This window comes from Urocampus carinirostris, chromosome 1 (assembly GCF_059441175.1).
Source record: "Urocampus carinirostris isolate Australia breed hairy pipefish chromosome 1, RoL_Ucar_1.0, whole genome shotgun sequence".
Taxonomy (NCBI): domain Eukaryota; kingdom Metazoa; phylum Chordata; class Actinopteri; order Syngnathiformes; family Syngnathidae; genus Urocampus; species Urocampus carinirostris.
In genome coordinates, this window is record NC_142349.1 from 18,152,115 (window position 1) to 18,176,424 (window position 24,310).

The 24,310-nt window shown below is 38.4% G+C and overlaps 1 protein-coding gene across 1 annotated transcript; it reads left to right on the forward strand.

The window, feature by feature from the left end:
• Nucleotides 1-1,483: 1,483 nt before the first annotated feature.
• Nucleotides 1,484-20,351, forward strand: tmem184a (transmembrane protein 184a). The gene is made up of 9 exons (XM_088329483.1): nucleotides 1,484-1,923; nucleotides 3,358-3,579; nucleotides 7,389-7,554; nucleotides 8,471-8,561; nucleotides 8,778-8,853; nucleotides 12,082-12,173; nucleotides 15,648-15,817; nucleotides 15,883-16,080; nucleotides 19,253-20,351. Exons 2-9 carry the CDS (start codon nucleotides 3,358-3,360, stop codon nucleotides 19,483-19,485), a joined length of 1,248 nt encoding a protein of 415 aa, XP_088185609.1. The 5' UTR covers nucleotides 1,484-1,923; the 3' UTR covers nucleotides 19,486-20,351.
• The last annotated feature ends 3,959 nt before the right edge of the window (nucleotides 20,352-24,310 follow it).

Genomic DNA, 24,310 nt, shown 5'->3' on the forward strand with positions numbered 1-24,310 from the left:
TGTGCCCTGCGACTGACTGGCAACCAGTTCAGGGTCTCCCACTGCCCGAGGACAGCTAGGATGGGCCCGGAGCCCCCGCGACACTAAAGCGGATATGTGGAGCAGAAAATGGATGGATGATTCGAATATCAGGCAAAAATGGATTAACTATAATATCAATCTTTGTCTTTATAAATATTCATAGGTAGGAAATTTATATTTATTTTACACAATGTAATCCATACCTAGAGGGCGCTGCCATGTTTATCTGGGATTTTGCTGCCACGCCATGCTCTGGCACTGGTTTTCGTTCGCAGAAGACAATAGTGCCATCTAGTGGTCAAACATTTCAAGCTGGGGCTTTAATGTCTATTTCAATGTAATGTATATTTTATATAACATATCTATAACAAGAATGCATTAATATATTGTTGAAATGAATCATTATCATAATATTTACCAAGTGTTGTTATCATCATAATCATTGATCCCAACAACACTAACGGTGTATATCTGGTTGGTTTGAACAAATGAAAGTTCATAAGTTTACCTTATGATAGCTAACTATGAACCAGTCATCTAAGCCACTATTTTCTTCCATTTGAATTGCGGTCGTAAAAAAGGTATTTCACTCGGTACTTACCAATATGGACCAGCGATGCATATGAGGCATCCATCCATCCATTATCTGCACCACTTATCCTCAGTAGGGTCGCGGGGGTGCTGGAGCTCATCCCAGCCATCTTTGGTCAGTGGGCAGGGAACACCCTGAACTGGTTGCCAGCCAGTCGCTGTAAACACAGGGACAGTCAATTCGCTCGCTCATTCACACCTAGGGACAATTTAGATCAGCCAATTAACCTAACATGCATGTTTTTTAAATGTGGGAGGAAACTGGAGTGCCCGGAGGAAACCCACGCAACCACGGGGGAGAACATACAAACTCCACACATGAGGTTCGATTTCATGACCTCAGAACTGAGCCGCACATGCGCAAACCACTGCTCCGCCATGCTGCCCGCATATGATGCAAATTAATTACATAAAAGCTCCTCAAATTTGGCAAGCACATTCTATGTGCAGCACCGATTAAAAGAACGATTTGTTTTGTTGTTGACTTTGAACAATAAAATAAAGACGCTATCTTGGTGCTAGCACATATTTGGTGCTTATTTGAGTTATTACCTTCTACATTCCACAATTTTTCCTGTCAATCGGCTGGTATAAACTTACATGAACTATATAATTACGTTATCTGCCTCAACAGTGCGCGCGCAGCTATCAACGTCACGCAACACGAAAAGGGTCCTACAATATAAGATTAAGGATTACCCTTGTTTTAATACCTGGAATGGCATCCATTCATACATGTTTATAAAAATATGTATTGTTTTATGCATTAAAAAAACATTTTATATTTTAACACTCTTTTTTTATATTGAGCTGGATAATACTTTGTACGATGCGTCTCATAGGCCTTGAAAGCCTCATGGTGACTACAGGCGCAGAGCTGTTGTCACGTGACGCATTCACCTGTCTCTCCAACCTGTTTATCCCCTTGTAGGCTACGCTTGCTTTGTGAACCTCAGAGTCGGTCCTCTTTACTTTTCAGGCGGTATTTGGTTCATTTTATCAACAGGTGACGGAAGAAAACCAAACGGTTAGAATTGATTTCTATCAGAGAGTTTAGTGGCGGATGGCTGTTGTGTTCTTTCTGGACTTCGACCTGTGTGAATCGCTTGGCCTTCCCGACAAGAACAAGGAAGTTTCGACGGTTGGACCTTCCCGGCGTCGGTGTAAACTTGAATGTTCGCTGATAAATGACGTCTCTAGAACGAGGGCGCCGACCCTGAAAGGCGATTAAATTCATGTTCTTATATTCACCTTGGCCGTAACGTGGACCCTGTACTGGACATTGTGGCAGCCGCCGAAGATTTAGACAAGGTGGGCCAAACATCCCATGTGATCGAAACTTGGTTTTAAATAATTACATTGCTATGATTCTCGGTGTTACAGAAAAATGTAATCAGTTACAGTAGCTAGTTACTTCATTGGAAAAGGAATTTAGTTACCCGCCTTAGAGCACCAAAAAATAATGCATTACTCTAAAAGTAGCGAGTTACAAATTGCTAATTGTATATAGAGAAGATCCCTTTAATTGCTGATAAATTGTCGTTTAAAAATTAAGCAGGACAGCAACACAATATATTTGTTGTGAATTGTTGACAGGCATGATGGTCATCTATAACTAGAGACCGTACTAGGCAATGTAGTACATGCAAACATAAGCACAAATGTTTCAATGTCAAGTGCCATTTTATTTGAAGCCACGACGAACTAACTATCTTTATCTCTCAATCGCTCTCTAGAGAGAGCGAAAGAGATACTTACATACTTTATACTGAAGCCTTATACCCCATGTAGGATGTGGCTGGAGTCAAGAACACACTTACATTCATACCATTCCACTCTTCCCAACCTGACACCGAACATTGGGCCTTCAGCACAAGGGCTTAGTTACTGTGCCATGCAACCCTTCATCAGCATAAAGGCCTGACAGATTGCACTACAACATTATAACAATAGAAAAATATTATTTTCCTTATCTGAACTTTGAAATAAGACGGAAGTATCACATAACTGCTGGACATCAGGACATAACATTTAAGAAAAGAAAAAAAGAAAAACACTAGATCCTCAAATCTAATTTGAAAATTAACATAATTCAATATCAAAGTTAAAAAATGTGATGCCTGTCACCGCCATACCAATAACAGTACAGCTCCATCTATTGTATACTCCTTTGGTTCAATCGGGCAAGTTTTAAGAACCACCACCTGTCCCTTCTTACAAACAGGCCCACGATTAAAGTTCAGCAGCAGCTGTTGTTGCTTTATCGAGTCGGTTCGGCCATACCAGGAGGCCCGCTTTTGTACCAGGGTGTTTTCTCTGAAAGTGATTCAGGAGATTACTATTGGTGTTTCAGAAACCAGATAGAGCCCCAGAACACATCTTACATTTAACTTTAATGCTGTTTCCTTTTTGCTTTACAAAAGTAAAATAATCTCCATGTCAAGACAATCGTCATAACCGTTTTCGTTTGTATGCAAAAAAAAAAACACCCACCCCCATCGTTTTCTCGTACTGCATCCAGGGTTGTATAAGACATGAGTGATCCAGTAGTCAGAAGACACCACAACTCATGATCTGCTTAAAATAGGTAGCTAAAAGAAACCCTGTAACGCACCATTTAGTAATACAGCGTTACAGAATTGTATTAATTGTTCCAAGAACGCATTTCTTTGTACCACGTCAGTCCCAACTGTGAAAATGCTGAATGGTAGATCTTCTTTGTATGACATGTTATTTTTTCCTCAGATGAGCATATCCACGGCTGACATCTATGAAATACCAGAGAACACTTCCATCGTTCACCTCACTGCCCCCATCTTCCCAGACCAAGATTATGTCTCCAACCTTACTATCATTCGCACGGCCAATGGCACCATACTGGAGGATCAGATTTTTCTCAACACCATTACCGCCCGTGCCCTTTCCGGCATCTTTGTGTGGTCTGCCTTGCTCATCACATGTCATCAGGTAACTAATTCATTTACGTAACGGTGGGGTCCGCCTTTTGAGGTGCCCTTAAAAAAGTTGTAAGTTTAATATTTTCTTAATTAAGTATGTGTTAGGGCAGCACAGCGACCAATTCAGGGTGTCCTCTGCCCATTGCCCGAAGACAGCTGGGATGGGCTCCAGCACCCCCCGAGCCTACTGAGGATAAGCGGTGCAGATAATGAATGAATGAATGAATGAAGTATGTGTTAGCAATTCCCAACTGAGTTCAATGAGACCTAATGTTTTATTTTTCACCTTACCTATCTGCTTTTATCTCACTTTTAGCAAAGCTGTTCGGGGCCGAGACCATTAGGTAGAAGGAATGGGGTTGGGGGTTGAGCTGAAGAGTGGCGTCATTCTCGTCCTTGTGACGTTTTTTGTTGTTTCTATTTGTTAGTGTTGCATGAAAATGGTAAAAGTAAGAAAAGCTTCAACTAGAGTACAAACGCCAACCCAAACCAAAGACAGATAAAATAAAATATCAAAGTTTATTATATCGCATCTAAGAAATGCGAGTACTTGCACGTGCATCATGAATGAGCTCACTGAGGATGCAGTAATGACTAAGATTTTTTTTTTTTGGTATCGCTCGATTCATTTCCACGAAGCACGTTATTCTGATGCAAATAAGAGGGGAGTTGATGGTACATCATGCTTGTAATAGTACTTTTGTCCAGCAGTGATCACCTCAAGTATCCATCCATCCATTTTATGTATAGCATATCCTCAGTAGGGTCGCGGGGGTGCTGGAGCCCATTCCAGCTATCTTTGGGCAGTGGGCAGGGGACACCCTGAACTGGTTGCCAGCCAGTCGCACGGCACACAGGGACAGACAATTCGCTCGCTCATTCACACTTAGGGACAATTTGGACCGACCAATTAACCTAACATGTATGTTTTGGAATGTGGGAGGAAACTGGAGTGCCCGGAGGAAACCCACGCAAGCACGGGTAGAACATGCAAACTTCACACAGGAGGTTCGATCTCATGACCTCAGAACTGTGCCGCACACGCGCTAACCACTGCTCTGCCGTGCTGCCCCGCTTCATGTGTGATTTTTATGAAAAAAAGGAAACTTATCTCACATACTTGCATGCGTATAGCATACATTTGTATGATTTTTTTTTTGTTTTCATTTTTAGGCTATTTGACCAAAGTTGGATTTTTTTTCTATTGTTGTCTACAATATCAATCTGAGAAGAGAAGGAAATTAAAAATATTTTTGTTATTTTTCATCAAATCTGGGTTAATAGATCAAAAATAATATTCGATAATTGATTATTATAATAATTGTTAGTTGCAGCCCTAGAGATGACACAAGCTGGGAGATAGCAGCACTGAGTAAAAAAATGAATCCTACAGCTCCTGTTTTAAAAGTAAAATTTCAATGATGGTACGTTTACTGTATGTTTAGGGGAAACGTTCTCTTAGTAGAGAATGGTTTTCCCTTATTTTATTATTTGGTCTATCCACAGCAAGTAGTGGTCTAACTTTTTTGGTGTCATTAGCCATTTTCAGTTGGCGGGTCGAATTAAAAAGCCTGGAGGGCTACATGTGACCGACTGGTTTTAGTTTGCCCTTCCCTGATTCACACAAACTATTACACTTCTCTTAAAATCTGCTTTCCTCTCTCTTGTTAAAATCACTTGGTTTAACTGAAGTTCATGCAAATATGAATTATCTCACCATGATAACTAAGAGACAGGCAACATCAATTTTGATGTATTTATTCTTTTCCCGGAAAGCAATGTGCTACAACCCTGTCACATGCGATTAAACAGAAAGTACAAAGTTGTAATACTGTATCACCATTCACCTATATGTAAAAGTCAGACCTAATATTTTTAGGGGCAGGAAATAACATCCATGACCGATAAAGTCAATAGTGAAAAGTGGGTTTTTGCATTCAATGTGTATTTGCTGCAACAGTTCGGTGCCGACCTTGAATACTAATGAATTCCCTCTGCATGAGAGCCCTTCGAACCATACTTTTTTGAGTGCACAAACTACAAAGGTTTTTTTTTACTGAAGGCAAGAACCTTGAACATGAAGTACATGCAAGAAATGTTTTGTATTCTAACACAAAGATCACCATGGAAATTAAAATAAACACATTTATAAAAACAAAATTTAAATAAAATACTGTAGCAAGATATCTGCATGTGTTCAAATACAAATTCTATTTTTGTCAATCATCTGGTAATACTTATGTCTTGTGAGTAATTTTTTTTACCCATCTCAGCCTTAAGTTATTTGTTGACTCCTGCTTGCAGCTACTAAACATGTTTGGGTTGCATCACTGCTTTGGAGCTGAAATACAGTCAAAGACCAGCCTTTCACCCCCATGCCCCACTAAAAAGATTGTGAACTGTATGTTTTCAAGAACTGACTGGTTTAATAAGCACATTATTGAATGCTTCCGGGTGTGTGTGCCACAATATGTGTAATCGGAGATGGCTGGGAAATAACACGCCGCACGTACCTCCCTCACTAGGGGATCAAAACCAATTGTTACATCCATAAAGGTTTACTACCTCCCACTTCACCTTTTCCAAGCTCTCTTTTTGAGACCACACTTGGCTGGTGCCTGTAGTTATATAGCAACGTCTTCCTGGTAGCGTCACACCATCTCTTTTTTTCATGATTTTATGGCACAACGGCATTGCAGTTAAAAGAAAAATTCCGATTTTGTCCTCATTGTGTGCACATTGGTGATGATAGCTTATCATTGTTTTAGCATTTTCGTGGAATGCTGCACCATCAACAATTAAATATGTAGAGGCAGTGCACCGATTATATTACAGTTGATATAATGGTTTATCCATTAGTGTTAGATTGTAGTTGTTCACAGATTGTTAGCATACATGAACATCATGTTAGGTGTAAACCATTTTAGATCTTAAACTTTGACTTGATTTCCAAAAATAACTATTGGAGGGCAATGAGCTGCTTTACTAATGACAAGCGAATACTATTTGTTGTTTGAGCAGGGGAAAATTTACAGGACCAGCAAGTTTCTTTTTGCAGTTATTATATCTTAGTTACCTGTTTCATGGCGGGAGAAGTTTGTGTTTTTTCCGCCCCACTGTTAGAGAAGAGCACAATTTAATGGAACTGCCCTTTGCACAGTGCTCACAGAGTTGTAAAGCGTTTGAGCGAGGTGCATTTTACGGTCTCACAGCAAGCCTCAGATCGGCTACTTTTACCTGAATTATTAAGTATTCTCTTCTTCAATTCAGAATTGAAAATAATCTGGTTAAATTAATGAAATGCTAGCTACCAATATAACTGTGGATTCTTAACCACATTTACGCCAGCCAAACAAAAATAATAACTTGTGAAGGTTACATTATCACCAGTAAAGTGAGAGTGGCTTCTGAAAATGTCAGGATTTGGAGCACAAATTATGCAGGTCAAACATTGAATCAGCCTCTCAGCAAAGTGACATTTACGTCCATAATTGTAATGTTAATCTTTTCATCAACCCACAAACAGCTTCTGTATTTCTCAGCATAGCTTGTAATTTATCAGCACACTGGAGCAATTTGCATTGCAAATATTACTGGTGTGTTTTTTTTCCAAATTTGAATCTATAAAGCTGCATTCTTCTGGCATATCTTCCCAAAAAAGTTTTCAACTTCAGCAATTAATCATACTCCTGCCGGACTCACCAAGAGCAATAATAATTCATGTGCAAGCAGATCCTCTGAATACGTAACAGAAATACATTTTCATGTACATACCTCTTAAAACTTTTACAAATACGGTACGTCTTGTCATCTTTATAGATTTACACACATCTGCGCTCCTACACTGTGCCAAACGAGCAGCGCTATATCATCCGCATCCTCCTCATTGTGCCAATCTACGCCTTCGACTCCTGGCTGAGTCTTCTGTTCATTAGCAACAACCAGTACTATGTCTACTTTGACTCCGTTCGAGATTGCTACGAAGGTATGTCATGTAGACTGCAAATGTAAAATGCATCCCCCCCCACCACTCTGTTATTCAAATTTTGAGTATTGTCAGGGAAAACGTGAAACTGACCGGACGAGTTTTTCCTCACAAGATTGTTGTTCGTTTTATGGAGTGTTACAGTAATGGTGTTGCTTTTAGATTTGAACTTCGCCACCGCTGCAAACGTTGGTCAGAAGTGTCATTTCTAATTTTTTGTCTCGTAACTTGTAATCCCTGTAACATGATGAAGACGAGTAATTTATGTAATCATCACACATGGACCTTTTTGATCAAGCAATGATTGTTCTATTTGTAAAGGCATGACTTTCATCTTCTGCTCTTGTATTTAATATTACTGAGGGCGTATTTTAAATATTTGTATTGATTTTAAGAGCTAAATACTTCACCCCTGAGAAAAAGAGGTTTCAATGCAAAATAAATCAAAAGCCAATGAGAAAATACAGATAAGGATAATATTTGGTGTGCAGATACGTTTCTAGTTTGAGGGGAAATTTTGTGATTGAATGATGGCAGCAGCACGTGAGAAGGGAGGAGAGCGCCAATCCAATCAGTGACCGCAAGTAAGTCACAGCAAGCACAGAACCCCCCCTCCTCCTCCCCACTCATTGCTGGACACAATCTGCATTAGCTTTATTTAATCCTTCCTTTAAATAGCAACAAAGGATTAAAAAGGGATTTCCAAGACACACAACCCTTGCAAGCCCCTAAATGTATGAAGTGAAACATTTATTGTTCCATAATGAAGCACTAATTATTCATTATCGCACCCAACTTGGGTTGGCCTCCTTTAAACGGAGTTACTTTCGAAGGTGATTGGAACTTATTTCAGAGTTTTATAGTAATTGTATTTTATAACGTGCTAAAACATTTTTATCATTTTCTTCTTTTACAGCGTTTGTCATTTATAATTTCCTGAGCCTGTCTTTTGAGTACCTGGGAGGCGAGAGTGCAATCATGTCTGAGATTCGAGGGAAGCCTATACAGTGAGTTCTATTCAAACATGTTATACATAGAAATACGTAGAGAATGAGTTGAAATATTTGGTGGCATGTCATTCATCGTGATGGACACTGTCAGACTAAAGGGCTATTAATTCTTCTGCTAATTATCTCAATTGGGATATGAACTTGTTTTAATTTTATGTTGTATTTGCATGGACCTCTGCAAATAATATTAATAGTTTTCTCTTTCGTGTGCAGGTCAAGTTGCCTGTATGGCACATGTTGTCTAAGTGGGATTAGCTATTCTATTGGATTTTTAAGATTTTGCAAACAGGTAAGATTCTATGTTGTCAGTCCCTTGACCTGAAACATCGCAAAACAGCATATTTATAAAACTTTTTTTTCATCATGAACTATTACCCCCTAAAATTCTGGGATTTTCATATAAATTTCACAGCAATCCAGATATCAATGTACAGTATATAAAATAAGTCTACAGGTTTTTAACCCTTGCAATTCATGTGTCTTGCAAATTTTGAACCTGTTTCTGGCTTGCCTACTGAGCAACATTTCTCCCGCTAATCTCTGAATTTTTACAAATGTAAATGTAAATGCTGTGCATTTATATAGCGCTTTTCAAGTCAATGAAGACCTCCCACAGCGCTTTACAATGTGCTTCACACTTTTCCCTTTTACACACTAACTAACTAACCAATATCAGCGTCAGCCATGCAAGGCAACTACCTGCTATTTACAATGCTTTATGCTGCCATTCCCTCTAGTCTCTTAACTGGTAATTTACTGCGCAAGCACCTCTGCATAAGGTCGACCTCCCAAAAATGACAGATGATTTTATATAAAGACCAACATAACACACTATAGTTTTCTCTCCCTTAAAGATTTGTGTAATAATCTTTTGTGAAATATATAATAATTATTGGGCGATAATATTCATGAACATAGCTCTTTCATTTAAAGAAATAAGGAAATCGACACCTTTGTTTGACCAATGGGGGAATAATTATGTAATTTATTGAACATAAAGCTGACTCTTCTTGCTTTCTAGTTTACTTCCTTTGCACAAAAGAATACCATTTAATTGTGTAAGTTCTAAGCAGTTATCCAAATACAAAGAATTGACGTATTGGTGCCCTGACTGCTGTGCATGTCAACGCAATTGACTTAAGTATTGGAAAAAATGCTTAGGGTGCTTGTTGCATAAATCAGATTTGATTAATTTTAGAAACTGAGCTTCGAGACTCGTGTTCTGTAAGTGAAAGGTAGTAGTTTTGCTTTTAATTAATACTCAGGGGGACGCAACAAATCTGCCCTGTTCGTAGTCTCCACCAGTGAGCTGCTGCCAGGGTAAATTGCATAAAATGTTAAAGCCTTGGGTAAAAAAAAATATGATTTTGTAGTTTTAATGGACAATCATAGCAGGTTACCAACACAACGTGCAAACTAAAATTCCTAACTCGAATGTACTTCTCAAGTCACCTCATAGAATATATACCTCCTAGAAAAGCAGCCAAAGTGGCCATATCGTAAATAATTCCACATTGAAGGTGTTCACGGTGAATATAGACGCTATACAGGTAGGTTGATGATGTCTGTTCCCCTTGATCTCAATTATATTAAGGCGGGAAATACATTTTACTAAGTGACATGCCCTTGTCCTCTAGAATGTCACACTATCATTTCGCCTTGTTTTGGCTTGCTTATGCCAAGAGACAAAATTGTGTCAGTACTCGAAAATAGGACAAGCTTAGGCTATACAGATAATTATTCATGGTATTCAATCAAACCTACCTTATCAGGCCGCGCTCTCGGACTGTCGCCTTAAAGCGCCGTCGCAACAGTTGGCATTTCGAGGATCACGTGAGGGTCAACATACTCTGTGAACTGACCTTGCAGACACCTTCACCAGGTTAACATCTTTTTCCTTCCAAAATCCTCTGGATTTTGACACAAATTGGATACAAATAATGAAATAAAAAGTTCACTTCCGTTTGTACACTTGTCAAAACATTCTTCTAATAGATATGTGTAGGGATGCTGTATAACAAATACGTTCTTTGCACCCTTAAAACACTTAAAATACTACAAACAGCACGATTCGGGTTTTAACTCAGAAATAATCCATTAACAAACCATGGTACAGTACCGTAAATTCCGGACTATAAGCCACTACCTTTTTCCCAAATGTTCAGCCCTGCGGCTTATTCAGTGAAGCGGCCAATTTATGGAATTTTTCTAACGGCCACCAGCGGCGCTGGAGTATAAAAGGTAAGATTAAGACCAGTAGAATATGTGCGCCAAGAAAGACTGCAACCTCTAATTTTGGCATACATTGTCTGTAAAGTTAAGGTATATTCCGATAATGAGGAAGACGCCCCTGATAGCGATAGTTACGAGGAGGAAGTCAAGGACGATCTTCTGTGAATTTCACAATTCCGGGAAGCTTTTTTTTAACAGGCACGTTTGATACATTGTGAGCGTGATCCTACTAGCGGGTTGGTACCTTTCAAAGGCACGGTTTGGGATGAAAGTTATATTATTATCTTTAAGGCTTTGAAAACTCTCGGTGTACCGTCTTTCTTCGTAAATATGTGTAACCATGTGTAATATGTATTTGCAACTGTATATTTTTGTAATGTATTTATTCTGAGATTTATTCTGTTATGTGTTCTACGGACGAATCAAAAAGGAGGGGCGGAGCAAACGCGGGCTGATGGGAATTGGGGTAAAGCTGAGTTACCGGTAGATCTGTCTGTTGTCGCACCGGACAATAGTGAATATATATTTTTTCCACCCTTAACTTTGGAAATATACATTTTGTTTCCTTGGATTACTTTCAACTGGACCTGGACTTTACAAGTCTGCATCATACGTTAATTATGGGTATCATTTTCCATTCATGATGCCCACTGTGGTTCTAGAATTGTGTACTATCTATGTTTTTACAATCGTGGAACTTCCGGTCTGGGTTAAACTTGTGTTGTGTCACAAGTATTAATGCGGGCGCATGCGGCTTATACATGGGTGCGGCTTGTGTGAGTACAAAAGTGGCAAATCACCTAAAAGTGGTGGGTGCGGCTTATAATCAGGTGCGCTCTATAGTCCGGAATCTACAGTATATACAGATAATTAGGGATGGGACTCCACATTTGTTTGATGGGTCTCTGATTGGATTCTGAATCAATTTTACGAACTGATGTATTTATTATTTATTTTTCTAGTTAAAATTTTTATGTTCAAAAATTTGATTGACAGGTATATTCCTGCTGCATAATATATACAAAAAAATGTCTTTATCTACTCTGGTTTGCTTTTGAAGATGGACAAATGTGTTTAGCCATGTGTTCTTGTTTTTTGTTTGTGTTTGATCATTTGTTTTATGTTTAGTAATTATTTATGCTTTCTCGGGACAGTAGATGGGTTTCCAGATTCTGGCATAGTAATTATCCACTTTTTGCTTTTTAGTGTTGAGCCAATACCTCTGTTTTTTTTCATTGCTACGATGTGTACATATTAAAATGTGTGTGTTGTTTGTTATTCCCAGGCAACTCTTCAGTTCTGCATTGTTAAACCAATCATGGCAGTCATCACCATTATTCTGCAAGCCTATGGCAAATACCACGATGGGGATTTTAAGTATGTATTTTTTTCCATAAGTATGAGTTTGCTTGTACATTTTTCATTGCTCTTTTTAACCCCTGATGCTTAATATTGGTCAATAATTGAGACCAGAGTATCTATTTGAGAGATCTGACTTTTATATCCCATTTTCAGCTCTCATGTTTGTATCTCTTAACTGTGGTGTTATATCTATAAGCAATCAAACTACCTAACGCAATTTGAGGAAACGGTATGGGCAGATTCTTCCCATTAGGCTCAAAGTGCAAATCCATTCGCATGTGAGGTTGCAGCACTGTTCATAAAGGGAATTTCACCGCTTTTCTTGTAAATCAACCGATCACTTATATCATGCTATGTGCCCCTTTCCGACGTCATACGCGAACTGCATTGTGTCCCTGGTGCGGGGTTATGAAGAAAGCAGCGACTTAACGAAACACCGGGGTGACACATTTGCCGGTAGTCTACTTTCATCTTTCGGAAGCGAATTGTAGAAAGGGGAATCCCGACTCTTTTTTGAGAACATGCTTTTTCGGCTTGGCTCACTAAAAGGGCTGGCCCTTTTGGCTCACAAATGGCTTTTAAGGTTGTTTTTGTTGTTCATTCTATATATAACCATTTATTATGAATGACTTAAAAACGGGGGAAAATAAAGCAAAATGTACACTTAAACGTTTCACTAAAAAACACATGAAACATAAATTATAATAAAGATCAATTGAAAAACAAATTTAACCTTTTCTATACTACAAAAATATAAAGTCTCTAAAAAAAGGCATTTTGACCAATAACCAGAGAAAAATACCGGATCTTGATGATTGTGTAGCAGGCTCCCGTCAACCACTTACAAGAGCCAACTCATAAAACCGTTTCGTTTGCAAATCCCACGGGTCGGTTACTGCACCAATGACACTAGCATTGGGCTTTCAAATATAGGCTCACATCTTTTGCGACGCCTTTTCTTTTAGCTCATAAATACATACTGTATTCCTAATCACTAACTATATGATAGTCGCTATTTTGAAATGTGTTAGGATCCAAAACTATGTGACATAAATAACTTGGAGGAGAGAGGAAAACAGCGTAATTTGTGTGGGGCCTCATCGCCGTTGGCCTTCTGCACCCAGAGGCGTCAACACCAAATTCCCTACACGGTTTGGCATCAGGTGTGCGCAAGGCTTAAGGTCCGTTTATGCGTTGGCACCTTTCGTCCTTCACTGACGGTCACCTGATCATCGCCCTCGCCAGGGAAAATCGTTTGACACTAATTAAGTGATGCTGTCGTGTGACTTTCTATTGTTCCATTTACACACATATTGTGGTAACGCATAAAAGTTGGATTTATTTGGTGAAAGCTTTTTTCTTTGTACCACTTACATTTTGTGGCTAAAATGAGCCACATGTCTGCCATCGATTGGCCTCTGCTTTTTCGGTCTCAAAATATTCAGGCAATTCTGCTTAAAAATGATGCTGACACTGCTCTCTGGTGGCTTTGCTTTGCTATTGCATTTTTCCCCTTGTGACTAAAGGCAGGTAATATAGTTTGTATGGCATTGGCCTATGAAGCGGCATTGCTCCTACGGTTTGCGCATAAGTGGTCAGGCGCATGCTACTTTAAACAGGGCACTGTGAATGTGTTTTAGTGCAGATTACATACCAATTATGGACAATTGTAATGGGCCATCCAAAAAATAAGGTAGCCTTTCCTAGTGGTAAATTGAAAAAGAGAGAACTTCCAGCTACTGCAAATGTAAGTTACATATTACTGTCATTTTAACCCAACACCTATTGGTCTCAAAAACAAATATATTTGCAGTTTACTCCTTAAAAGTTTTCAAACCCTAAATTACATTTGTCTAGTCTGTCTTCTAGGATGATGTTGATAAGAAAAATGCAGCGGTACTACGTTTTACTACCTAATTGGCTGCTTGTTTGACGCCATACCAAGATTCATGTTCAAATTGGCCTTTCCACTCTAAAATATAGTCACAACCAGTGTTCCCTCTAAGCTGCGCGCGTGCGCAATTGCGCACTGCTCGCACATTCTCAGCGCACAAGAAAATCTAGCCAGCGCACAAAAATGAGGGCTCAAACTTACTAATTAAGAGGCGACTTAAGTCAAAGTAACAGTGCATGAAGGTAAAAATACACGGGTTCCCCTGACGTTGTGTCCTAAATGCGGTATTTTGAAGTAGAAAGAAGTTGAGTAAAGTTAGTAGAGTTTGTAGAGAACCGGCTTCTTCGGCTCGGCTCATTAAAGGAACCAGCTCTTTCGGGTCCTAAAAGGCTCTTCAGGTTGTTTTTGAAATGAAACGATCTGCATTTATATATGAAATGATCTGCATTTATATAGCGCTTTTCAAGTCAATGACTTCCCAAAGCGCTTTACAGTGTGCTTCACATTCCCCAATAGCGGCCTTGTATTGCTGCCATGTAAGACGCTAACCTGCTTATTGGGGGTATTAGGGGTTCAGTGTCTTACCCAAAGACACTCCGACATGTAACACGGACAAGCCGCGATTCGAACTGGGATCCCTTGATCCCGAGACGAGCGCTCTACCTCCTGAGCTACTGCCGCTCTACTGCTTCTTTTATTCCAACATGACCAAATATTATGTAAAATTATGCACAAAATGACTTAAAGGAAGGGGGGAAAAGAACAATACAGAAAAAAATACCAAAATGAAAAAGTAGTGGAAACAAAAGGAAGAGAAAAAAAGGACAAATTTAGAAAAAAAGCTAGAAAATTAGAAAAGAAAGAAATGTAGGAAAAAAGTAAATAGAGAACAAAAAGAAAAAAGTAACAGCTCAGAAAAAATAAACACAATGAGATATTTTTTAAAGGATTTTTTTTTTAAAGTAGAAAAAACAAGGAAAAAAGAAGAAAAAGTTTGTGTTGCATTCAAATAATTTCCAATTATATCAAGTGAATCTTGTTGCCAACATTGTACTTCCACTAAAAATGTGATTAAGTACAGTTCTGTATCTTACAACCGACTAAATAAGCCCCCCAAAATGTTAATATTATGCGACATAATATATCAGGAAATAAAAAGAAAAAGATATCTTGTGAAAGAATTGTAAGAACAAACGACGTTTGTAGGCCGTATAACCTTTGCAATAGTACATGCGTCAATTTATTCAAAAGAGAAAAATAATTTTGCATTGCCGGAAACTCAGCAAAATGTAACTTGATGTCAAGTTTTGGACATGTTTGATCATTAGTTATCTTGCCACACTTGGGATTATGATTGCTCACTGTTGTTTCAAGCGTTGCTCACCGACTTTGTGTGAACGCTCAGACCTGAGGAAAATTAGAGGGAACATTGCTCACAACCCTAAAGACTGCCACAATGATGTTGATTGAAATCTCTATTTTATTTTATTGGGAACAGAAATTTTAGATATTAGATATTGAGAAATCAATTACTGAAAACCAAGATATTGACTCCTGTTGCCATCAAGTTGTTTTCCCTCTCATCTTGTGCACAGCGTGAATGGAGGATACTTGTACATCACCATCATTTACAACTTCTCCGTCAGCCTGTCGCTCTACGCGCTCTTCCTCTTTTTCTTCGCCACCAGCGACCTACTCAGGCCATACGAGCCCATCCTTAAGTTCCTCACTATTAAGTCTGTTATCTTCTTGTCCTTCTGGCAAGGTAAGTTCTTGTAAGATTTACATTCAGAACCCAGACGATAACAAATGAAGTTTTGTGCGCTTAAGGCATGGTTCTCGCCATCCTGGAACGTTGTGGCGTCATTCCCAATGCTCTGTTTATCGACGGACAAGAAGTCGGAGCCGGTACAGTGGCGGCCGGTTGGCAGAACTTCATCATCTGCATGGAGATGTTCTTTGCCGCTATCGTCCTGCGATATGCTTTCACCTGCACTGTCTACCAGGAGAAGAAAAATGACGTACCACGTAAGTTTAATTGGTTTTCGCTTAAACCTCCATTGCATTATCTTGTGAATCAGCCGGACATCGACTTTGGTATGTGATGGGTTTTTCAGAACATGAACGCTTGCCTGCAAAAAAAAAAAAAAAAAATCATCACTGCCTGATTTAGCTTTTTAAAATACCTTTTTTTTTAATATTTTACTGTGCAAATGCAAGTCACAAAATCACTTCAAATACAGTTTAATCGGATGCATTTCGTTGGTTAGTAAACATCACAAAAAATAAACCGCTTTATTGTTGCGAATAAACCAGCGCACTCCTCACTAGTAGGAGAGTTACACAATTGTGCTAGAGTCCTATATGGGTTAATAAATCGAAGCCCAACTCTGCTGCCCTCAAATGGCCATTTAAAAAAGAAATAAGAAAAATGTTATCAAAATGCAATTGTGGTAATTTGTTATTTATTTAAAACTATAACCCCAGTTTCTTTAGATGAAGGAAATTGTATTGACTAGCGGTATCTGTACCTGGTATCTGTACTGTATTTTCCGCACTATAAGGCGCACCGGGTTATAGGGCGCACCCTGAAAAAATAGTTTTTGGTCCTATATTTGACATACATAAGACGCACCGGATTATAAGGCGCTACAATGGGAACGTCGACAAAACAGTCCGATAGTTCAGTCCAACTTATTACCCCCTTAACATTCCAAAAGCTTGCAAAAAAGCAAATACGTGTCTCAGACATATACGGAAACAGTGTCTGTACGATGTCCCTCAAATGCATCGTTCCAAATATCATTCGGAAGGTTAAAGTCTTGGGATTCAAGAAATGCCAACCATTCCTTAGTTTCTATTTTCTTTTTCGCTTGCAACTTTATTGTGCATATGACAATAAACACTTGGAATTGAGTTTAATTTAAAAATAGACACTCCATTCCATCCATTATCTGCACCACTTATCAAACAAACATCGAGTTCAGTCTGAAACAAGATACAGGGAAAATATATAGCCGGAGTAGCTCACCGAAGTCGTTGTGTTCAATAATAATGTGCAACCATGGTCCTCTTATATCCGTGAATGTAGTGAATCCAGGAGAATAAAATATTTACAAATACAAAATAGTAAAAAAATGCTTTTTGTATGCCGTCAGCCACGTGCTATACGCATTCATCTTTTTCGGCCAATAGCAGGCTTTGTTTTGCCGCTTTAGCCTATGCCAGCCTGTAAATGATAAAAAGGATCCGCCCCCTTTACCTCCGAATAACTTTAGCCAATAGTGATCGATTCAACTGATTATTGACACATCTTTTTCGGCCAATTACAGGCTTTGTTTTGCCCCTTAGCCTAGGCGAGCCTGTAAATGATAAAAATGGTCAGCCCCCTTTACCTTGAAATAACTTTAGCCAATAGTGATCGATTCAAATGATGATTGACACATTGGTTAGCCAATGAAACGCCGGTAAATAAATCCCAAAATACACCGCGGACTACTTGGCGTTCAGGGGAAAATCTAGTCGGCGGCTGCTGCATTAGTTGCAAGACTTTGCGACTTAATATTGATCCATATATAAGGCACACTGTATTATAAGGCGCATGGTCAGCTTTTGAAAAAAATTAAGGCTTTTAGGTGCGCCTTATAGTGCGGAAAATACGGTATCTTAAATGCTATGTAAGATCTTTAATGTATCTCCCCCAAAAAATCCAAGAAAAAAATCCATATAACTATTATTTCAAAGTGTTTTTTTTGTTGTTTTTTGTTTTTTTACTCTAATACATTTTAAGTTAATGCGGTATATTGCCAATCAAATCACTCTATGTGTGCACCATGCATGCACGGTGCAAGGGTCTTAGACAGCTACGACAACCAAAAGCTGTTTTCATTTGCTTTCTCCGCATACTGTATTCTTATTAAAAAAAAACTATTTGGGGTTTGTTAATCAAAGTTAAAAAAAACATCTTTACTTTACTTTGTTTTGTTCAACACAATTGTAAAACTATAAAATCTTAAATTATTAACAGAAAATCATGACTTTCTTCAATATTTTGCTATGATGTAGACTTATTTCTCTCATAGAATGAGGGAGAAAATGATCCTTTGAATGGGCCAATTAATCTTATATAGCAGGTGGCAGATATTATTTTAAGGTTTATTTCACACTTTCCTTGTTTTTAAACAAGTATGACATAGCCAGGGTGCGTGTCTATTGTTGAGGCAGAATTCATGTCAGTTCATACTAGCTGATTTATGGACAGAGATCATGGATATTAAAACCTCAAATAAGCTTAAAGTATGTGCAAGCAGCAAGATAGACACTTAATTTTATTGATCAAAGTCATTATCAAAAACCCATTCTTAGATTGTGCAGACCACTTTGTAGAGTTTTTGTGTGTGTGTGTGTGTGTGTGTGTGTGTTTTTTTTGCCTATATACAATGCCACTCCTTATCAATAATATGAGTAACATGCCTTTTTGTGCGAGCAAGTTCAATGGGCGAAAAATCATTTCATTCATTTCATTTCATTTCATTTCATTTCATTCATTTCATTTCATCTCAGATGACCAGTTCATATTAACTCATAAGTTAAGTAAATCTAAAAGAGATCGCCCCGATAACTTAACAGATATGAAATTGGCACAGCAAACGCGGGCATTTTCATTTATATCCTTATAATTGCACGTTGTTTTTGTAAATTGTGACTCTAAAAATACAACTCGACATACAAATCTTCCCTGTATCTATTCAAACTCGTACTCCTACTCCCGCCGTTTTGTGTCAGCAATACGCACGGATCCGATGGTGATCCGGTGACGACGTACTGTGGAAAGGGGTATAAATGAGCAACATAAACTGCCATTTTCTATATTAGACAATGCTGTTTAATTTCTATATGATTTTTTTCCCAAGATCATAAAGTTAAAACAAAAGAGAAAAAATAATGCTGAAAAGAGAAAATATTTATGCCAATTAGGAATTGTTTTAAATTGGATTACTATATACATAAAAAAGTCAAAATGACTTTTAGATCTTTTAATATGTGTGTAGGTGGCTCTTTTAAAAAAACATAGTGACACCTAAGGTTTGTTGCAAAGGATTTCAGTTGAAATGACATAGCAGGTTGGGAGGACTGTAAAACGATTTCCTTAAATGAATGCAATAACGACAATAATTCAGAAGCCCTTTGTGACCCACAGAGAGCGTCCAGTCCATGCAGAGCATTTCCAGTGGTCTGAAGGAGACCATTAACCCAGGCGACATGGTACAAGATGCTATCCACAACTTCTCACCTGCTTATCAGCAATACACGCAGCAATCCACACAGGAGGTCGTCCCGCCGTGCCCCAGTGGCAAAGTCCCCTCCACAGCCAGTAAGGGTTCTCGCAAGTCGGACAAAGTCATGCTGATAATGTCTGATGATGAGTTCTGAGCTATGTGGGTGTGTCCTCACCACTTATCTCCAATGCAAATATATTTGGATCTCGCAGGGCAGAGAATTGTATTGTATTTAATTTTCATAACTGCAGTGTTGAGCAGTGACTGCTTGTTTCTATTTTAACACTGAAAAGGTGAATCTGTTTTAACTAACATAGCTCAGCTGCTAGATTTTTTTTCTTCCTAGCCTTATCGCACATGTACTAGATTTCTGTCAAACGACCATGTGACTCTTGGAGTGATGCAATGGCCGGGAACGCCAAGAAGTCGACTGCATTTGCCATTTTTCTTTGGGGAGGTCAGGAAATATGGAGCTCCTTGGCTGAGGGACTTCTTTGTAGAGCAGATACTTCAAACTGCAAAATTGTGTTACTCTACAGAATCTTGTGCATGTCCCATATCTCAGCAAGGCTCCTTTAATCTGCAAGATCATTTTTCTAAAGTGTAACTACAATGCAGATTTTGGAGCGTCTGCACCATTCTAACTAATTTGGCAAAGCCTTTGGATATCGGTGTGACTACTTATAATTGTGTGGATTCTCATAAAACATTTACAGATTTGATTGTAATTCTGCAAATGTGGTGCAAATCCTATAAATTGTTTTGTTTTACATTTAAATCCATAATCACATTTGTTGCAGAGTAGATGACATTCTGCAATTTTGATGAATATATCTAACACCTCTAAAAAAAGGATGAAAATCCCCCTGCCAACTGTAGTAATTGTTTATTATGAGATAGACAATAAAAACTGTAATGAGTGTCTTTTTTATTAAAGCATCAGTAAATGGAAGATGATCTGTTTTAAAAAGACTGTAAAACAAAAAATATTTTTAAAAAGAATAAAAAATGGGCCATTTGTTTCACTGTGTCATCTTTTAAATGCACATTTTTGCCAGTCTTGAAATCTGAGAAAAAATATCCTTGCATATTGGTTTTAATTAGAATCCCATGTAATAAAAATTAGAGAGACTAAGAATAAAGAGAGTCAAATTGACTAATTTTTTAACAAAGAAATTTTATTTGCGTGTACAAAAATGAGACACAGCAGACACGTCGTGGAATAATTTAGCATGGTTGAAATAACGAAGCATCGTCAAACGGAATAGAAATATACACCAAGCTTGCTTTTCTAGAAGGGAAAGTGAAATTTGACCAGATATTGTTTGGCATTTTATTATAGAAAATTAAACATGAATTAAATAAATATGCAACAGCAAAGCAATAACTAGTGCGCTGTTTTTTGTAGCTATTTAACCCAGCACAAAATGTACAAAAACTGCGTTACATTAACTAATCAGTACGTGACCCAAGTGCTAAATGTTTAGTAACTTGTGTGGCTTGTTTGACTGCTCAGGTTGAATGAGCAAATTTATCATGCTAGGAAAATTCTATAATGTAATATTGATTGCTCATAGGAGCATGTAGGTCAATGAGGAAGAAGGGAACTGATAAGCAGTCAGAAAGGTTAACTTCTTTATTGTTAACAGTACAGTGCCCAGCAAATATTTTGGCCCACCCAGGAACTTTTTGTCATATTGCCACATTTTAGGCTTTAAACTTAAGGCTAAAAAAACTGAAAGCGTTCACTAAGAATTAGCACGAGAGACTCAATCGTGAAGTGGAACCAACCATTTTATATTTACAACGAAAAAACATAAAAGTGGGACTTGTAAAAATATTTGCCTCCCTTCTCTCAGCGCAGTCAACTGACTGAATAAATTCCCTGATGACTTCAGAATGATCCAATGTCGACCTAAAGGACTAATGACAGAGTGCATCTGTGTTTCCTTAAGTCCAAGTTTGAATGCACCTGTTCTGTGATGGGCTCAGAGGTCTGTGAAAGTAGATACTGGAGAACAGATAACAAAATGAAGACCAAACAACACAATAGGCAGGTCCAGGATAAAGTTGTGGAAATGTTCAAACCAGAAATGGGACACAAGATGATTTTGCAATATTACCATATCTCCCGAACCCAATGAGTGCAACGATATCTAAATGGAGAGAACATACAATCACTGAAAACCTACCGAGACAGGGCCATCCTAAACTTTCGGGCCAAAATAAGAAAACAACTAATCAGAAGCAATCAAGCGGTGCACACGTTGTATGACATGCAGGCATAGACGGCTGAGATGGGAAAATCTGTGCATAAGACAACTATTTGTCGTCCTCTGCATAAATCTGTGCTTGATGGGAGAGTGGCAAGAAAAAAAAGCCCTTTCTGAAAAGAATACTGTTTGATGTTTGCCACATGGAAGACAGAAATAATATTTGAAACAAAGTGCTCTGGTCAGAGAAGACCAAAATTTAACCTTGTGGGCCAAATGCAAAGCGTTTGGAGTAAAAGTAACACTGCATATCATCCTGAAAACACCATCCTCACCATCAAACATGGTGGTGAAAGGATCTTGCTCTGGCGTTTCTTTTCTTCAGCAGAAATTGGAAAGATCTTGGAAGTTAATCGAAAGATAGATAGAGCTAAATACAGGGCGATTCTGGCGGAATATCTGTTGGAGTCTGCAGAAGACCTGGGGACGGGGTGCACTCACCTTACAACAGAAGAACGACACAACTACACAAAATCTACAATGGATTAGTTTATAACTAACAATAAAAACGTGTTGGAATGGCTTAGCCAAAATCCAGACCTCAATCTTCTAAAGAATTTGTGGAAAGTTCTAAAAGAAATGCTGTGAACAAACGATCACCAATAAACCTTAATGAACCTGGGCTGTTTCGTAAGGAAGAATGGGCAAATATTTATTTTTCAAAACATACACCAAAAGACGTGTGGCAGTGATCGCGGCAAAATGAGGTTGTACAAAGTATTAACCTCGAACGGGGCCAATATTTTTCAAACGCCTACTTATTTGATGCCAAACATAAAATGTTGGAGAATATAATTTGTTTCTTTTTACGATTGTGTCTGACATGTTGATTCTTGGTGGTAGGAGTATTATCCAAGGCACTATATGGTTATTGTATTATGCAGGTGGATGTATTTTTCTAAAAACGATAGATAGCGTGACTGAGAGAACTTGCAACACACTTAGTTCACATGGAAACGAAGTGTCGTTATTTTGGCACTGTATAATATGAGTACTGTACTGTAACTGCACTTTAAATACATTCGAGTGCACCGTTTTGGCCACATGAGGTCACTGTTGGCTTTCTGTTTCGCATATGTATCTGCCTTTTATTTGTCTCAGGCTTCATAATAGAGGGAAAGGATTCAGCAGCTCTGATAATTCTTTTCAGGTAAGGTTCATTGGCTTTCATAGAAGCATTACCATCATCGTTACAACTGAAATCACTACAATAATTGATAACAATAACATACGATCCGTGCTGTACATGCATGCTTACATAACACATGGGAGTCAAAGTCAAACAAAATGTTTGCACTTTTTTAAAGTGTAAAGTGAACCGTTCGAATGTTGTCTTATTCAAGTGAGGTGCAGCAAACAAAAAGGAGAAATATCTTGTGTGTAACCTCTGTCGTGGAGATACAGCAAAACAAAAGAGCCGCTCAGAGCATCTATCTGGCATAAATACTTGAGAAATGTATAATGTTAAAATGCATAGAAATAGTTACAGTATCAATTACTAAAATTAAGCTGACTTTCAAATAATTATGTAAATCACACCACTCCCAAGATTTAACATACATTTTTAAAAGTTGTATTTCTATAAATGATGCATTAAGTCATATAAAAGCTACGTTTTAGAAGTGAGGATCAAAGGTGGACAAAGTACAAAAAAAGAGTGAAAATACAGCTGTTAAGTCACAGCAGTTTTGACAGCAGCAAAGCCCCCCCACCCCCATATATCTAGTTACTTGGGGTGCAATGGTCATCTTTTTCTCAGCTGGGAGACAGTCCTAACATGGGCAGACTTCATTTTGAACAGCACACTATCGCTTTAGAATGCCATAAAAGCATTTGTTTTTACATCAATAGGTTGCTGAGGAATCAGATGGTTTTCTGGGGTTTCTACTAATGTATGTGTGTGTGTAAAGTGAACATAAACTAGCTTGCGCCTTCTGAATTATCACCAGCAGCAGACTTGGTTTGACCCTGCAGTAGGAATTACGTTGTTACTTTCTGGACGGAATCAAGTGACCGCAGCTGAAAGCAGGCCTCACAACCAAAGCTTTAATGTAGAGGAAGTATTTCACTTGCAAAGACCTGTCATTAAGTTATTTCAACTTTATCCAATATGGATTACCTTCCAGAGAATAGCATTTAAGTGGCAAAAATAACCTAGCTACAAATTTCTGTCTTCAAATTGTGTGTGAATGCTGAGAGGTAATAGCGCCAAGTCAAACAGCCAGTGAAAAAAGTAGAAGGAAAAACTGGCAGACTATGAACATGGGTCAGCCGTTAAAAAGGCCAGGACAGTGTGGAGGAAATATGTTCTTGTACACTGTACAACCCGACTCAATATTGAGGTCTGTCGACCCACACCATTTTTCAGTGATCTGCAGGAGGCACCACACTCACATACGCTTTGCAGAAAACCAAACTGGTTGGAGCTATGGTTAGGATTTTAAGCAATGGGGACATTACTGGTACTTCAACTGGTAAGATGCCTGTCTTCTACGCACCGTTGTGGGTTCCAGGGTTACGGTTTTGGTTCGAGCTAAGGTTAGGGTTAGTTTTGGTTGAAACCTACAACAGCACTGCTAACTCAAACAGGGAAAATACCTGTATTACACTCACAGGGTCCACTCAAGTTTTTTGTAGGGGAAATGAAAACCATAACCCCAGATCCAACTAAAACTTTATTTGTACTTCCTTGACTTAGGATCAAAC

Coding starts and splice junctions, on each gene's coding strand:
- tmem184a (XM_088329483.1), top strand. CDS start 3,358: ATGAGCATATCCACGGCTGACATCTATGAAATACCAGAGAACACTTCC. Junction 3,580..7,388: donor TGCTCATCACATGTCATCAG/GTAACTAATTCA, acceptor TCATCTTTATAG/ATTTACACACATCTGCGCTC. Junction 7,555..8,470: donor CGTTCGAGATTGCTACGAAG/GTATGTCATGTA, acceptor CTTCTTTTACAG/CGTTTGTCATTTATAATTTC.